General features: G+C 43.1%; 1 protein-coding gene and 1 long non-coding RNA gene across 3 annotated transcripts in view; one reads left to right on the forward strand and one right to left on the reverse strand.

The window, feature by feature from the left end:
• The window catches only part of KATNAL2 (katanin catalytic subunit A1 like 2), a 219,792-nt gene that overhangs the window by 32,149 nt on the left and 172,899 nt on the right, over positions 1-14,744 (reverse strand). The window contains exons 5-10 of one of the 2 annotated variants that reach the window (XM_030810487.1): positions 14,351-14,390; positions 10,457-10,574; positions 9,149-9,247; positions 5,713-5,811; positions 5,420-5,497; positions 1,759-1,857 (exon numbers count right to left, since the gene is read on the reverse strand). In XM_030810487.1, the coding sequence (XP_030666347.1) occupies positions 1,759-1,857; positions 5,420-5,497; positions 5,713-5,811; positions 9,149-9,247; positions 10,457-10,574; positions 14,351-14,390 (533 nt within the window). Of the gene's footprint in view, positions 1-1,758; positions 1,858-5,419; positions 5,498-5,712; positions 5,812-9,148; positions 9,248-10,456; positions 10,575-14,350; positions 14,394-14,744 lie in introns of both variants that reach the window. The other variant, XM_012506288.2, reaches the window with a different exon arrangement.
• Positions 1-14,744, forward strand: part of LOC115834743 — a 47,768-nt gene that overhangs the window by 30,857 nt on the left and 2,167 nt on the right. The window lies entirely within an intron of this gene.

Genomic DNA, 14,744 nt, shown 5'->3' on the forward strand with positions numbered 1-14,744 from the left:
TTGGCAATCTTTTAAATGTTGTAAAGCAGGTATGAACTTTAAAATACATACTAGAACCAATCAGTAAAGGTTTATTCGAATAAAGTACAGAGCTATGGTGAAACCTGTTTTGGAAGTTGGGAATATTCAGGGGCAAATGCATTAAGAGACACCAACTCTGAACAGGGCATGTGTAGCCTTCAGGAAGTCTCTCCTATTAATTCAAGTTCAAACAGTCTGGGGAATGTGGGTGGCAAGGGCTGGTAGAGAATGGGGGAGACGGTGTGGCAAGGAATATTAGTAAAATGACAACTAGCTATTAGTTTCTTGCTAATCCTGATGTCAAATCTCCACACATATGGAGCTTGTAATGCCATGGAGAGAACAAATCCAGGGAATTTCAGTGAGATGTTCTATCCTTTTTAAAAGTTTTATGCTATAGTTCCACTTAGAGGAAAAGGCGAGTAAATTTCTATTAATTCTGAACAGTAATGTATTTCTTACCCCTAAGTCTGAACACAGAAAGAAAGAGGGGGAAAAGAGAACCCAAATATATTGATTTTTGTCTCTTTAGAGGAAAGCATCAAAAAATCAGGGGCCATATGGGCTCAGTGGTTTAAGACTAAATAGGTTATTCAATAAAATAAATTCATAATCCTGACAGCAGGAGATTACAGAAAATGGCCACAAATTATTTGTAGCTCCTTTCATCAAGAAGTGGAGCCTATTTCTCCAACATTTGAATCTGGGCCTGGCCTTGTGACTTTGGCCAGTGGGACATTAGCAAATGTTAAGAGACTTGAAAATATAAGACTAGCAAAAAAAATATAAGAGGCATGAAAGATGCTTGTGAATTAGAACTTTCCCTTTCTTGCCTCTTTCTGGGAACCCGCTGCCACCATGTGAACAGGACTGGGCTTTCCTGCTAGAGGATGAGAGGCCACATGGAGAGACACCTTGGCTGTACTGCTTGTCCCAGCCTTTTCAGTCTCTCCATCTTTTCCAGCTACTCTGGCTGATGGCTCAGACCTGTGATTGAGCCCAGCCAAGAATACCACGTGGAAAAGAGATAAGCCAGCCCAGCTGAGACCAGCTCCAACTGCCTACCCACGGAATTACAAACAAATTGTTGTCTTAAGGCACTAACTTGTGGGGTGGTCTGTTATACAACAAAAGCTGTTATCCCTTACCTCCTCATCACCCCATTTGTAAATCAAACATGGAGAATATTGTTTTTCTATTTTTCTACCCAGTTTGTAAACTGCACAGAGATTTGTCAGTAATAAGTAATGAGCACAACAGGCTGGCTTTGTTAGTCACTGCCCTGGAATGGGCTGTTCAGTCTTCACAACCCGCCAGAAGCAAAGCCCCAGATGATCCTGGGGAGGGTAGGTCGGGGGGGTGGGGGTGTAAAGGAAGGATCTGTGGAAACAAAGTGAGAGATTCTCCCCTTCCAGAGGTATTTCTGCAACAATAAGAATATTTTTAAGGGAGCAGGCTAATTTGAATCAATCTGACAAATCATGTATACATGTATAGATCTTAAAGTTTCACTTAGCTCAGACACCTGTCTTGAACTAATATGTAACATGATTTTAAATGATCTAGAATGGACCAGGTTTTGGTGCTGCAGGGTTGAGAAAGTGTGGTGACACAAGCAAAAAGTTAACGTGTGGACAGAAAATCATCCTGCCTTTCCCTTCCTGATAGGTGTGTGACATACAGCTTGTCCAATGGATAGTGAACAGAAATAACCCCCAAGAGGCTTCCCATCCTTACCCTTATAGGATACACAACAGCTTCTTTGACTAACTGCTTGGCTGCATCAAGTCCAATAATGTCATTCCACTTTATGTTTGGATTATGGAGATAAATGTCCTGCAATGCACATTTGATCATTTTGTTAAAACTGATGCTTTCCTCTACAGCTGTAATCAACTTGGGAGCAGCAGAATACTTGACTTACAATAGGATATAAAGTGCTGGTGATAAAAACTGTTCATATTAGATATATTGTAATTTTGGGTTAGTTCACCAAAGGCATGCCATGAAAATATTCAATGATTTTCCCTGAATAAGACATTGATAACACAGTATGGTACTTTTCAGGGAGAAAAAAAAATCTCCTAGCAACGGACTCTACCTGTTTTCAGTCGATAGCAAACCATGCTGATTTATAACCATAATTAAAGAAGCTACAGAATATGCCTTCAACTTACATTAGGTTTTACCATGAAACATAGTTCCTAGCCAGTGCCTGGCCTTGCTCTTGTTCCTTGATCTCACAAACACTTTCTTAATTTGTTGCATAAAAGAGATAATGCTCCTCTGAAACCAATTTCTCTTTTTTCCCTAGTGATCATTCCCTACTTCCAGCAGGAGCAATTGCGTCTACAAAATTCAAGGAAGCCAACAACCGAGTGAAAGTGCAGTTTCCCCCCTCTTATAGTAGAGCCCTGTAGCAACCATCTAGGGTAATCAATTAAGGTAGCTTTTACTGATAACTAATTTACAGTTTCCAAACTTCAATTTCACCAGACGCCTCAGAGCAGTCACTAAGGGGCCTTTCTCAGTAGGAGCTGTTTCAGGCAAACTGAATATCTAGAGTGTTTCATCAGAAAAGCCCGAAAAACCTTCTTTCCAAAGTCATTCTGAGTGACTACAGAAAAAATCTGAAACTATTATTATATTTATATAATTTTTAATAAGTAATATATGCACATGGACCAAAAATATAAATGCATTTTTTAAATGCTAGTGAGATGTTTGTGCTACTCCTGCTCCCCACCCATCCAGGTCCCTCCACCATAGGTAGTTCATTTTTATTTTCAATTTTTCTTCAAACAGGATCTCACTCTGTAGCCCAGGCTGGAGGGCAGTGGCATGATCACCACTCATTGCAGCCTCAACCTCCTGGGCTCAAGCAATCCTCCCACCTCAGTCCCCCAAGGAGGCACACACCACTATGCCCAGCTAATTTTTTCATTTTTTGTAGACACGGGGTCTCACTGTGTTGCCCAGTCTCTAACTCCTGGACACAAGTGATCCTTCTGCCTCAGCCTCCCAAAGTGCTGAGATTACAGGTGTGAGCCACTGCACCCAGCCAACTTTCACTTTTATTAGAGAAAGTTCTTGTTTGTTTGTTTGTTTGTTTTTTTCTGAGATAGAGTCTCACTCTGTCACCCAGGCTACAGTGCAGCAACCTTCGCCTCCCAGGTTCAAGTGATTCTCATGCCTCAGCCTCCCAGGTAGCTAGGACTACCAGCAAACACCACCATACCCAGCTAATGGGGCCTCTAGAAATGGTCTCTGGGCATATGGAAGAGATTGGTTCCAGAACCTCTCCCTGTTCCCCCGACACTCTCCCCCTTACCAAAATCTGTGCATACTTGAGTCCTACAGTCGATCCTGGGAAACCCACATATACCAGCTAATGGTCTCTAGAAATGGGGTCTCGTTATGTTGCCCAGGCTGTTCTCCAACTCCTGGCTAATGTTTTGTATTTTCAGTAGAGATGAGTTTTTGCCATGTTGGCCAGGCTGGTCTCAAACTCCTGGCCTCAAGTGATCTACCCACCTCAGTCTCCCAAAGTGCTAGGATTATAGGCGCGAGCCACTGCACCTGGTCTAGAGAAAGTATTTATACAAGAACTTTGGTCATGCATGATATTTATAATCCATCCTGGGATAGAATGGTAGAGAAAGGACTCAGTCTTCCTTATTCTGTCTTTAGAGCCTGGATCTACATGCAGGCCCACCAGCCACTCACATTCTTATTACCGTCCTTTCTTAGGGAAATCTCAGCACACAAGGAAGATTCATTTACCTAGGTATTCAAGGCATCCATAGATAACAGCAGTATTTCTTGCCCGTTTCTAGAGTTGAGTTCCACAAGGTAATGTTTAATTTCCCAACTGACAGTTTCTCCTTATATCAATCCAAAGTTAACAGTCAGAATTCAACAGGACTACCTCATAAGGTGGTGAGCTCTCTGTCACTGTAAGCATTCAAGCAGGAGCAGGGTTTCTACCTCCTATGCTACTATAGAAAGGATTCCAGATGGAATCATCTCAGGCCACTTCCACTCTATAGTTCTATCCTAATAGTCATGTTACCCTTTTGCAAAAATGGTAATGAGACTTAATTTGGGGTTACTGCAGCCTGGCTCAGTCCCTCATCCCCTCTCACTGGTAAAAACCTCATAGATGGTCTCCCCATCTCCTTTTCTTTGCTATTCATTCATCTCACTGTCATAGAACAAGCCATCCACAAGCACATGGGATGATCCCATCCTCCGATGGATGCCTTTCTAAGGTCCCCTCTTCTATAGGCATGTTCTCAGCCCTGGGTACTGCTCACGGGACCCTTCCTCAGGAACCCTGCCTCTCTCCACCCATTCACCACCACTCCCTGCTGCTTAGGTGGCTCACGGGAAATGTGCACAAACTGCAATCTCTCATGGATGTGCCTATGCCCAGAACAGCTCCTAGCCTCCCTCTTCCACTTTTTCCCTTAGCGATTTCCTATCTTCTTTCCTAACACTTTCCCCACTCCTCCCTCCTTCATGTTCTCAAAGTGCACCTTGCCCCTGGGATGAGAAACTCTTGAGGGCAAGGACTATGCTCTGACTCGTTCATCTTTGTGTCTCCAGTCCGCAGCACACACCTGACACATAAGAGGCATACAAGAAACAACTGCTGAGCTGAATAGAGACAGCTCAGGAGCCCTTAGCTTCTCAGAAGAGCTGTGAATTTTGGGGATCATTTTAAACCCCCCTCTGAGCCTGCCTAGGTTTCAGTCTTCAATTAAATATGAAGCAATAGAAATTAGAAAAATATCCTATAACTCAGGAATCTATTTTATTTCCCAGGAACTTGCCCAAAGTCACACAGCTAGCAAGAGAAGGATCTAGAAATCAAAGGCAGGTCGGCTAATTCCAAAGCCTATTCTTCACTGCCTTCTGGTTCCACAGTGCAAGCTGGGAAAGTCCATAATCTGGATGGTAGTCTTTCCTGCTAATTGTGTTTTTCATGGAGATTTTCAATGATGATATCATCAGACTCCCGACGTCTCTATTTCTAGGCTCTGACTTTTTAAACCAGATGCAGACATACTCTTTTCTTCTTTAAGAGGCTTTCTTTCCTTGACTCTTGGCTCTGCTGTAAAACCTTTCACCTGTCCCTTCATTCCTAAGTCTTTTTCTTTCTCGGTTTCTTGGCCTCTATCATGAGATGGTGGGCTTTTTATATTGTAATTTTATGATCCTATAATTTATTTATCATGCATTATTGTGCCTCTAAACAATATGAGTGCCTTTGCAAGTGGGGGCACTTTATAAATAAATGATCATATTTATTGTTATTAATAAAAGAAGCAGCCCACAAAGCTCCAGAAGCCCCAGCCCGCCTCCGTAAATTTGTGAATTGAATATCAGATCTTACCCGGCTCACCACCGCTGCCAATTCTCGCATCTCACTGTTCATGCCAATAAATGCACTCAGAGGTTTCAACAGTCGTTCCTGGTGAGAGGAGCGGAAAGGCTCACATTACAATATTGCTTCATAATTTAGGAAGAAACCCCGGGCATGCACAGGTCTCGGTGAAACAAACGATGGCAGGTGGCTCCGGCCTTTGACTTGATCTCAAGGTTTCACTGTACTCAAAATTATATTTCCAGAGTTCATCTGGATGTTGGCAGTTTGAAAGATGAATGTGTCACTTCTTCGCCACTTACTGAGGGGTCTGGATTACGGTCGAAGGTGTTCAAGGCAAGTTCACTGGTTGTTCCCTTGATGGCATCTGTGAGCAGCCCTCGGAAGTCAATGCTTTGGCCCTGAAAGGAAGGAATGGTTATTTATGCCATGAGAACATAAGAGAAGACTCTTCTTAATAACTCAGTTTCATTAAACCAAGACACATTTATAGACCCTGGTATATAGGGCAAACTTCAAGTTAAGCTTTAAAAAGAACCAGCACTAGTATTAAACATGATGATTTCCTCAAGTTGGAGCACCTTAAAAAATTGTAAGTACATTTTCCAGAATGAAGTGGATTTGAATAAAAACTCATGAGTATTTCTCAGTTCCTGACACAGACCGTCTGCTTCCTCCCTTATATGTTGACTACACCTGTATGGTCTTATCCTTTTAAAATATTACAAAGAAAGAACTCATTGGCACACCAGTAATGAGAGTTCCTGTCTATGGATTGTGATACACGTTCACCACTCAATAGAGTGCTGGGTACAAAATAATTGTGCAAGGTTCTTTGTGAGAACTATTTCTTTTTTGTTATTTTTGTATATAATTTGTATAAATTTATTGGGTATAAGTGTAATTAATTTAATTTCCACCAACAATGTATGAGTTCCCTTTTCTCCATATCCTGTGAGGATTATTTCTAATCCTTTTTTTTCTTTTTTTTCTTTAAGAGACAGGCAGGATCTCACTCTGTCATGCAGTGGCATAATCTTAGCTCACAGCAGCCTTAAACTTCTGGGCTCAAGGGATCCTCCCACCTCAGCCTCCTAAAGAGCTGGGACTACAGGTGTGCGCCACTACTCTCGGCTAATTTAAAAAAATTTTTGTAGAAGTGGAGTCTCGTTATGTTGCTCAGGCTGGTCTCCCAACTCCTGACCTCAAGTTATCCTCCCACCTTAGCCTCCCAAAGGGCTGGGATTATAGGTGTGAGCCAGCATACCCAGCCTGCTTCTAATTCTTATAACACTTCTGTTAGTCAGGATTGACATCCTGGCTTCATAGATGTGGGAGTAAGTCCAGAGAGGTTAAGTAATTTGCCCAGGGCCACACAGCTAATAAATGGCTTAAGGCCAGAATTCAAACCCACTTAATCTCTCTCCCAACCCATGATCCTTCCAATGTCACCCTGTCCCCCTTAGAGGTAAGAAGGAAAAAGCAAGGATGCACACACACACACACACACACACACACACACACACACACAAAATAATAGTTAACATTTATGGAGTGTTTATTATGTGCTAGGCACTGCACCAAGGCTCTCGTTTCATCATGAGGCTTAAAGTAGACACTATGATTATTTCCATTTTACAGATGAGAGAAATGAGGCTTGGAGAAATTATAAAACAACTTGCCCAAAGTTACATAGTGGGGGAGCATCTGAGCCAGGTTTTGAATCTAGACAGGTTGACTCTGAAGCCTATGCCCTCAAGAACAACATAACTACTAAATTTGCAGGGAGGGTGTCCTAAAGCTTGGATTCTGATGTAGTAAGGATGTGTGCCCCCTCCAAATCTCATATTGAAATGTGATCCCCAGTGTTGGAGGTGGGCCTGGTGGGAGGTGTTTGGGTCATTGGGGAGGAACTCTCATGAAAGGCTTGGTGCTCTCACCACTGTAACGAGTGAGTTCTCACTCTGTTAGTTCACGAGGGACGTGGTTGTTTATAAGAGCCGGTCATCTCCCTCCCTTCTTGTTCCCTCTCTTGCCATGTGACATGCCAGGTCCCCTTGCCTTCCACCATGAGTAAAAGCTTCCTGAGGCCCCACCAGAAGCTGAGCAGATCCCAGTGCCATATAGAACTATGAGTCAAATAAATCTCTTTTCTTTATAAACTACTCAGCCTCAGGTATCCCTTTATAGCAATGCAAAACAGACAAACACAGGTACTAACATAGAAATTACAGACCTGGGGTTTTCTGAGATTGGCCCCAGGCCATATACCCTCATACAACTTATGGACATATGAAATGCTAGGGAGAAAGCCATCTACATTGTGCCCTTGAGGACATTTCTGCTGGTAAGAGGATTTATAGTCAGACTACTTCAAAGGTTAAGTGCTGGGTTAAATGGTCCCTTCCTTGTGACCCAATCAAAAACATCCATTCATTTCAATGTGAAGCATTCACAAGAGAAACTAATGCCACAAAATAGCTAGGCAAAGATGACTGAAAACACAATAGAAGCAGTGAAGGTGAACAAGGAGACATTTTTCCAAGGGAGGTGTTGATTCCCATGGTATCATCTTCAGCAATTACCACGCAAGTGAGGCCCTTAAAGGGAATCAGTTCAGGCCAGTGAGGTCACTGCTCTTGATTTTCAGGGAGATGCTCCAGTCACCCCTCCAAATTCACACACACAGAGTTCAGTTTTTCTAAGAGCTGGCCAGAACTAAGTCAGCATTCCAGAGGTTTGAGCACTTGGCTGAAGAAAGAAAGAAGAAGCTTAAAGAACTACAACCTTGGAGAGTATGACCAAGAGCAATATGGTGCAGTTCATTTCCAAATTACATGTTTTAATCTACCTTTTGACTACGTCCACCCTATCTGGGTCTTTTCTGCTTAAGACATTATTATTTAGAAATCTAGACATGAGATTCGTTATGAAAAAGGTAGAAATATCTATCAAGGACAAAATCAACCCTATGTCAACTGAGGTTTCATGGTCCACATGAAATTCATTTAGACCAGGAGCCATCCCTCCAAGGAGAAAGGTGACACCATTAATCAAATGCCACTGACAGGACAGAGCAGAATGAGTATGTGTTTCCAACTCACTAAATAACGCAGATGTCCTAGCACTTTGGGAAGCCCAGACAGGAGGATTGCTTGAGGCTAGAAGTTTGAAACCAGCCTGGGCAACATAGTGAGACCCCATCTCTAGAGAAATGAAAAAAATTAGCTGGATGTTGTGGTGCATGCCTGTAGTCCTAGCTACTTGGGAAGCTGAGGCAAGAGTATTCTTTGAGCCCAGGAGTTTGAGGCTGCAGTGAGCCATGATTGCACCATTGTACTTCAGCCTGGGTGACAGAGCAAGACCCTGTCTCTTAAAAAAAAAAAAAAACCAAAAAATGATGAGAACGATGCAGGATGATCATGCCAATGTTTGTCATTGTTATTACAGAATTTTTAAGCTGATGGGAACACTAAAGACAATCTCTTCCAAGCCCCTCAATTTACAAATGTGGAAACTGAGTTCCTTAGAGATGGGGCAGTTTATGCCAGCCCATTCATTCAGAAAGGAGATTCCAAAGAACCCATTTTCTGACCCTCTTCTCCATTTGCCTCACAGCCAACCTTCAAAAATCACATCTTAACTTTCCTGTTTGACAAAAATAATGTTTTTTGTTTTCATGTTTAAAAGGACAAAGAAATTACCCCTTTCAGTGTTAGGTTCATGAGTTTCACTTACTCTTCGTGGGTGGGCATTTTCCTCTCCACTGTCTTTACGGATTCTTGATATATTTAGGCCGAAGTTGGCACTCTCCAGGCGAGTGTTATCAACTACCTCCTGAAGAAAGAGAGACAAGGACACATCGGCTGTAAGCAGCCATGGAGAGATGCTGGCTGTACCTGCCTACTCTATCATGCAAAGTCCAATGCTGGACAGCAATTCTGTAAACGTGATGTGCACATACATGTAGCTCAGCCACTTTTGTGCAGACCCAGGAAGATGAGTTAGCTGTCTGCCTGCACTATGTGAAAAGAGTTGTCCCTGGAAGACTGAGAGGATGCCAGGCCATGAGCCCCAAGCAGCTTTTCCAATGGAGGAAACAGTTGTGCCTCAACCCATCCCCATTCACTGGCTCGTCTTTTCTCCTGTGATCAGGGGTGTTTTTGGCCGGGAGTCGCTCAGTTTGGAGATACGGCAGAGTCAACTAGCCTCCCATGGGACTCATCCTGCCCCCACCTTCACCTCTCTTCCACCTGAGTCAGGCTGCAGCGGCCAGAACCGTAGGACCTCCTTGAGGGGGAGAGAATCCTTTGGACCAATCGGATATTGTGATTATACCTTTCCATTATTTGACATTAATTTTTTTAATTCGTTTTCTCAGTTTCCATTGGTCCTCTTTCCTTTGAAACCTGGGATGTTTTGTCCTAACTAAGAAGGTTCTGGACATGAGTCTCCTGAGTCAGGAGCCATGGACTTCACTCACCTGCTGGATTCTCTCCTTGCTGCCCTTCGTGGCCCCCAGGAAGTCCAGCGTGAAGGTCTGGGGTGAGGGCTGACCATGTGCAATTTGGAGAAGCCCAACAGGAGACCTTGAGACCCAGCCACACCTGAAGTGTAGTGTAGGCTATGCTTGGCCTACACTTAGGAACCTAGCAATGTGCTCTGGGACGGGAAGACCTGCCATCTTGGTTAGCTCAGTTACCTCAGGTAACAGTTACCTCAAGGGAGGATCAAGCTCCACAGCAACCAGGCCCTCCTGCTCTGACTGGGCCCTGGCCCCACCCTGGCCGATCACCCAGCACCCAGACCAAGGGAAAAACTTGGAGGAGAAAAAAGTCCTCCTACTCAAGTTAAGAAACATTAGGAAATCTAGGGATGTGTCCATGGTTTCAGTCCAGTGTACTGGAAGAAAACCTATAATTCAATTAGATCACACACCAATTTTAAAAGTGTAGGTCCTCAAAAAATAAATAAATGTGACCTTTTTCATAAGGCTATTTTTCAGCCAAGTGTGCTGTTCACAAAGTCAAGCCAAGCCATCCTGACCTGATTAGGATGCTCCTTATTGAGAGATTTGGTGTCCCCTGTCTTCCCCACTGTGGTTTTGGACTGGGGCCTCTGCTGATTGATCTTGGGAAGATTTTGGCAACTGTTGTTCATCACCCTAAGGGAGGGAACAAAGACCTTGGAAGAAATTATTCTAGCCACTTAATTTGAGGTAGTTAAACAACTATTCTTAAGAATAGCACATTTAAGAAAGCTATTGAAAGATATGCAGGTGGCCACTATATGTGATCCACCCACCAGGTTCATCCTGGACCTAACACCCTCCAGGCTACTCATTGGGTTCTTCTAAGATTGCCTCCTGGAGCCCCCCAACTCACCCTCTTCATTTGCCTTTCACACCACATAACTTCCGCCCTTCTGCAAATAGCTTCAGTTCTTAAGAACACATTACTTTACAAGCATTCTTCCATTGTTCCTTCCACCTTCCTTAAAAGGAGCATTAGACCAGGAGAAAGGTATGTGAGAGAAGGAGTCCTCCCATTCAAACTAAGAAACAGTAGGAAATCCAGGGATAGGCCCATGGTTTTAATCTAGCGTCCTGGATGTACCCTGCCTACTTAAAATACCTCTCAGCATGTTATGAGTAATAAACATCAAAAGGGGATTGTGGAAGGAAAACAAACCTCCCCTTATCAATGTTGTCCCAGACCAATCATATTTGCCAAATAAATTTTCATCAACAATTATTTACTTCGGACAAAACAAACTGATGGGGCTGGAAGTCAGAAGAGTAGCTAACTCTGATGGAGATGGGGAGAATTTGACTGAGAAGGGGAAAAGGTAGCTTGCCAGTGGCTGTAACTGTGGTTACAAGAGTATATGCATTTACTGTATACATAGTTATACATGTGGTATGACTGTATATATGTGATATATCCATAGAAAGATCAAATCACTTTTTTCACTACATCCTCATAATTAAATATAAAATCCAGTATTGGAATATCCATATTTTTCTGTAGAAGATGCCATCCAGAGAGAAACAGGACTAGCTTGTGGGGGCAGAACATGACCTCCCACATTGTTGCTTAGTTCTCTTAGCCCTTTTGTCCCTATATGTGAGATGCATTTGCAGAAGGTTCGTTAGAAGCAAGTCTCCCCATGTTCAGAGTGATCTCAGAGAGCTGCTATTTCAACTTGCTTTCTTTATGGGAATAATAAATGTTCATGTCTAATATAAATGCACAGCTATTTGGCCAGCAAGACCACCCATGTCAACAATACCACCAATGTCCACATGGTGACACATCTGTGAGTGTTGGTCTCACTGGGGAGAGCGTCATGAGAAGTGGACACTAACAGTTCTTGGGGGTTTTTTTTCTATCTTTAAACTAGGAATAAGAATGTCTTTCTCCACCCTTTTGCTGGCACAAAAATAAAATATCTATGAAATGAAAACCAAGCATTTTACAAATGCAAACTTAATAGTGTTGACTTAAGAGAAGTTATATATATGTGTGTGTGGAAGTGTATGTGTGTGTTTATGTGTTTGTGTGTGTGTGTCTATATTTAAACTTGCCTCACCATCCTTGTGGAGCTGTCAGGAAACAGGGATTCTATTTTCCCACTTTGATTTCCCATTGGATGCAACTGATCCCCAAGATCTGCTTTAACACGACCAAAATACAAGAACACTAATGTACAAAGCAACGCAATTCATTTTCAATTGGCTCTGAGGATTGTAAAATTCTTCTGAACATGGAACCAAATTCACTCTGCTTTGACTTTAACCATTAGTCCTAGGTGCACCCTGTGGAATTTGGCAGAAAAGTCCCAATCGCCCTTTAGAGGGTGAACTGAAACCTGTTCCTGCAATGTTCTAAGGAGCGCCCCTCCACCAACCATCTGTTCAAGCTCAACATCTGCAGTTGCTCTAGTCATTTCTAAAGTTACCTGGCACCCAGATTCTTCCTCATACTGGTCACCTTCCAGAATATTGTGACCTCCTACTTTTTGGACACTGTGTTTCTATTGATGGGGCTGGGACCACAGTAGCACTCATGTCACACTGTTGGCCCAGGTAAACTGAGATTTCCAGGTCTCTGATTTTGTAATGGAGGAGCTATTTGTTGTAACTCTTGTTAGAGCTTAAACTTTATTTTATTAAATTTCATCTTGTTACTTTGAACCCATCTCCGGAATTGCCAAGACCTTTTGGGATCCCAGTTCTGTCATCCATCACATTAGATAACCTTTCCTCCTTTGGTTCATCAGCAAATCTTTAAGTGGGGATTATAAATCTTTTCCAAGATTAGGAAAAGACACTTTGATTTGCTAATAGCCAGTCTCATGACATGTCTCATTTCAGTAACTATATTTGAGTATAAATTGTCCACAGAAACACCATTCATTACTTTCCTGTTATTCCTCCTGATTCTAACCATTTGCTATTCAACTTTTACACTTGCCACATACAAACGTCTACTCAGAGAAGAGCTGAGGACCCCCCACACTGTCAAATGTGCCACCGTGCTCCTTCCCTAAAGGGAACAAAGCACTCTGACACCATTCACTCACAGAGCATTTGCCAGGGAAGAATGCTGAGAAGTTTCCAGAAAAATAATCAGAATCCAAAAGCCTTCTGAAGCTGGCTGCAAATGCTCCTCACAATTTCTATGCACAAGCAGTTATCATTTATTACCCAGAGTCTGACTAGCTTTGTGGAAACTATAAATAAAAGAATAACACTTTTGTCAAAGCAATAAAACTCTTCCTGCAGAATAGCACAAAGCAAAGGTAGCCTGAGGCCGAGTATTATGACAAGTAGGATCGTGGAGCATGCGTGGGCTCCACAGCCATTTTTGCAAGCTGTGCCCACCAGCCCTGTAAAGTGTCCTAGGCCCTTCCTTCTGAGGCTGGAACAAGGGAACTGGAGTCGCAGGAGCAGGGAATGTAGCGGGAGCATAACAGAATCCATACCTCTTGAGGGCCTAATAAGTTGCATGTGATTACAATCTAACTTTTCTTTTTCCAAGAGCATTTTAAGATTTTAAACACTTTGTTGACTGCCTAGATGGCTGTGTCTTTCCATGAGGTTTAGGCTGTACTGTAATAGCAACAGCCCACAGGTCGCGATGCACCAGAGCTGGCCCTCACTGGCAGCCGGCAGCAGCACCCTTGTTCCCCTGGGTATTTCTGAATAGCTCTGACAGTGGAAGGGTCTGTGGGAGTGGGGCAAGAGGAATGGGAAGGACACTGGCAAGAGTAGGGGGCCTTGTGAGAGAATATGTGTACCCAGAAAGGTCCAGAGACAGAGGGGCTCCCATCAGAGGCTACAAGCCCCAAATGAGATTTGGACTTGAGAAGCTGGAGAAAGGAATGCAAGATGAGCTGTGAACAGAAGGGAAAAGCAAGAGAAGAATGGGTCACCGAAGGCCAGGACTGGTGAAGCCAGAAGCGTGAGCTCACACCTCCTGGTTCATTGTTGATCTTCAGACAGGTCAGGACATCTGATCTGGGAGTGCTTGAAATTAACTAAATGACGAAAAGAGGGAAAATAATATTTCTTGGGTGCTCACTGTGTGCCAGGAACTCACTATGTGTCCGAAACTTGCTCCATGCTTGTAAATAGCAGAGCCAGGAGTTGAACCTGGGTCTTTTAACCTCTGAGGTTAAGATTTTTCATACCACATGGCCTGGAAAGACAGAGCATCACAGGATACACTTATTTACAGTAAAGCTAGGAGAGTAGACAGACATTGGCCCAAATCTGGGGCAGCTGTAATGAGAGAAGTCCTGGGCTGGGCCAGGTCACATGACTGCAGTCAGTATTGCTGGGAGACAGTCACAGAGCTGTGTTGGCAAAGCTTCTGGAAAGGGATCCCACAAGCTCCTCGAGCCGAGTTGATTGAGATGAATTACCATTCACTTTACCTTCTGGTCTTCCCTCCACTTCTTTGTGGTAAATTATTTTCTGCTGTGACAGAACAGACATTGGGAGGGAAAGAAAATAATTTTAAGAGTGACAAAGTGATTTTTTCAGGTATGTTTCCCCTTTTTGCATTGTTCTTAAAATTTGTGCTATAACCAATTGGAATCTAGAGACTTTAAGCTATTCTCATCTAGAGAGAACTGAAATTACCAGCGAAGAGAAAGAGGCCCAAGCTTCTCTAGTATCTCCTCACAGAGAAAGATTGCAAAGGGCTCAGATATTAAACATGTCAGAGACTGTGGACCTGGTGGCAACTCCAATATAGGCTAGCTTTACAGCTACCATTTCGTTACGCTTTCATGAACTTGACACCATTTTGCTGCATTACATGGGACA

The sequence above is a fragment of the Nomascus leucogenys genome, chromosome 4 (assembly GCF_006542625.1).
Source record: "Nomascus leucogenys isolate Asia chromosome 4, Asia_NLE_v1, whole genome shotgun sequence".
Taxonomy (NCBI): Eukaryota; Metazoa; Chordata; class Mammalia; order Primates; family Hylobatidae; genus Nomascus; species Nomascus leucogenys.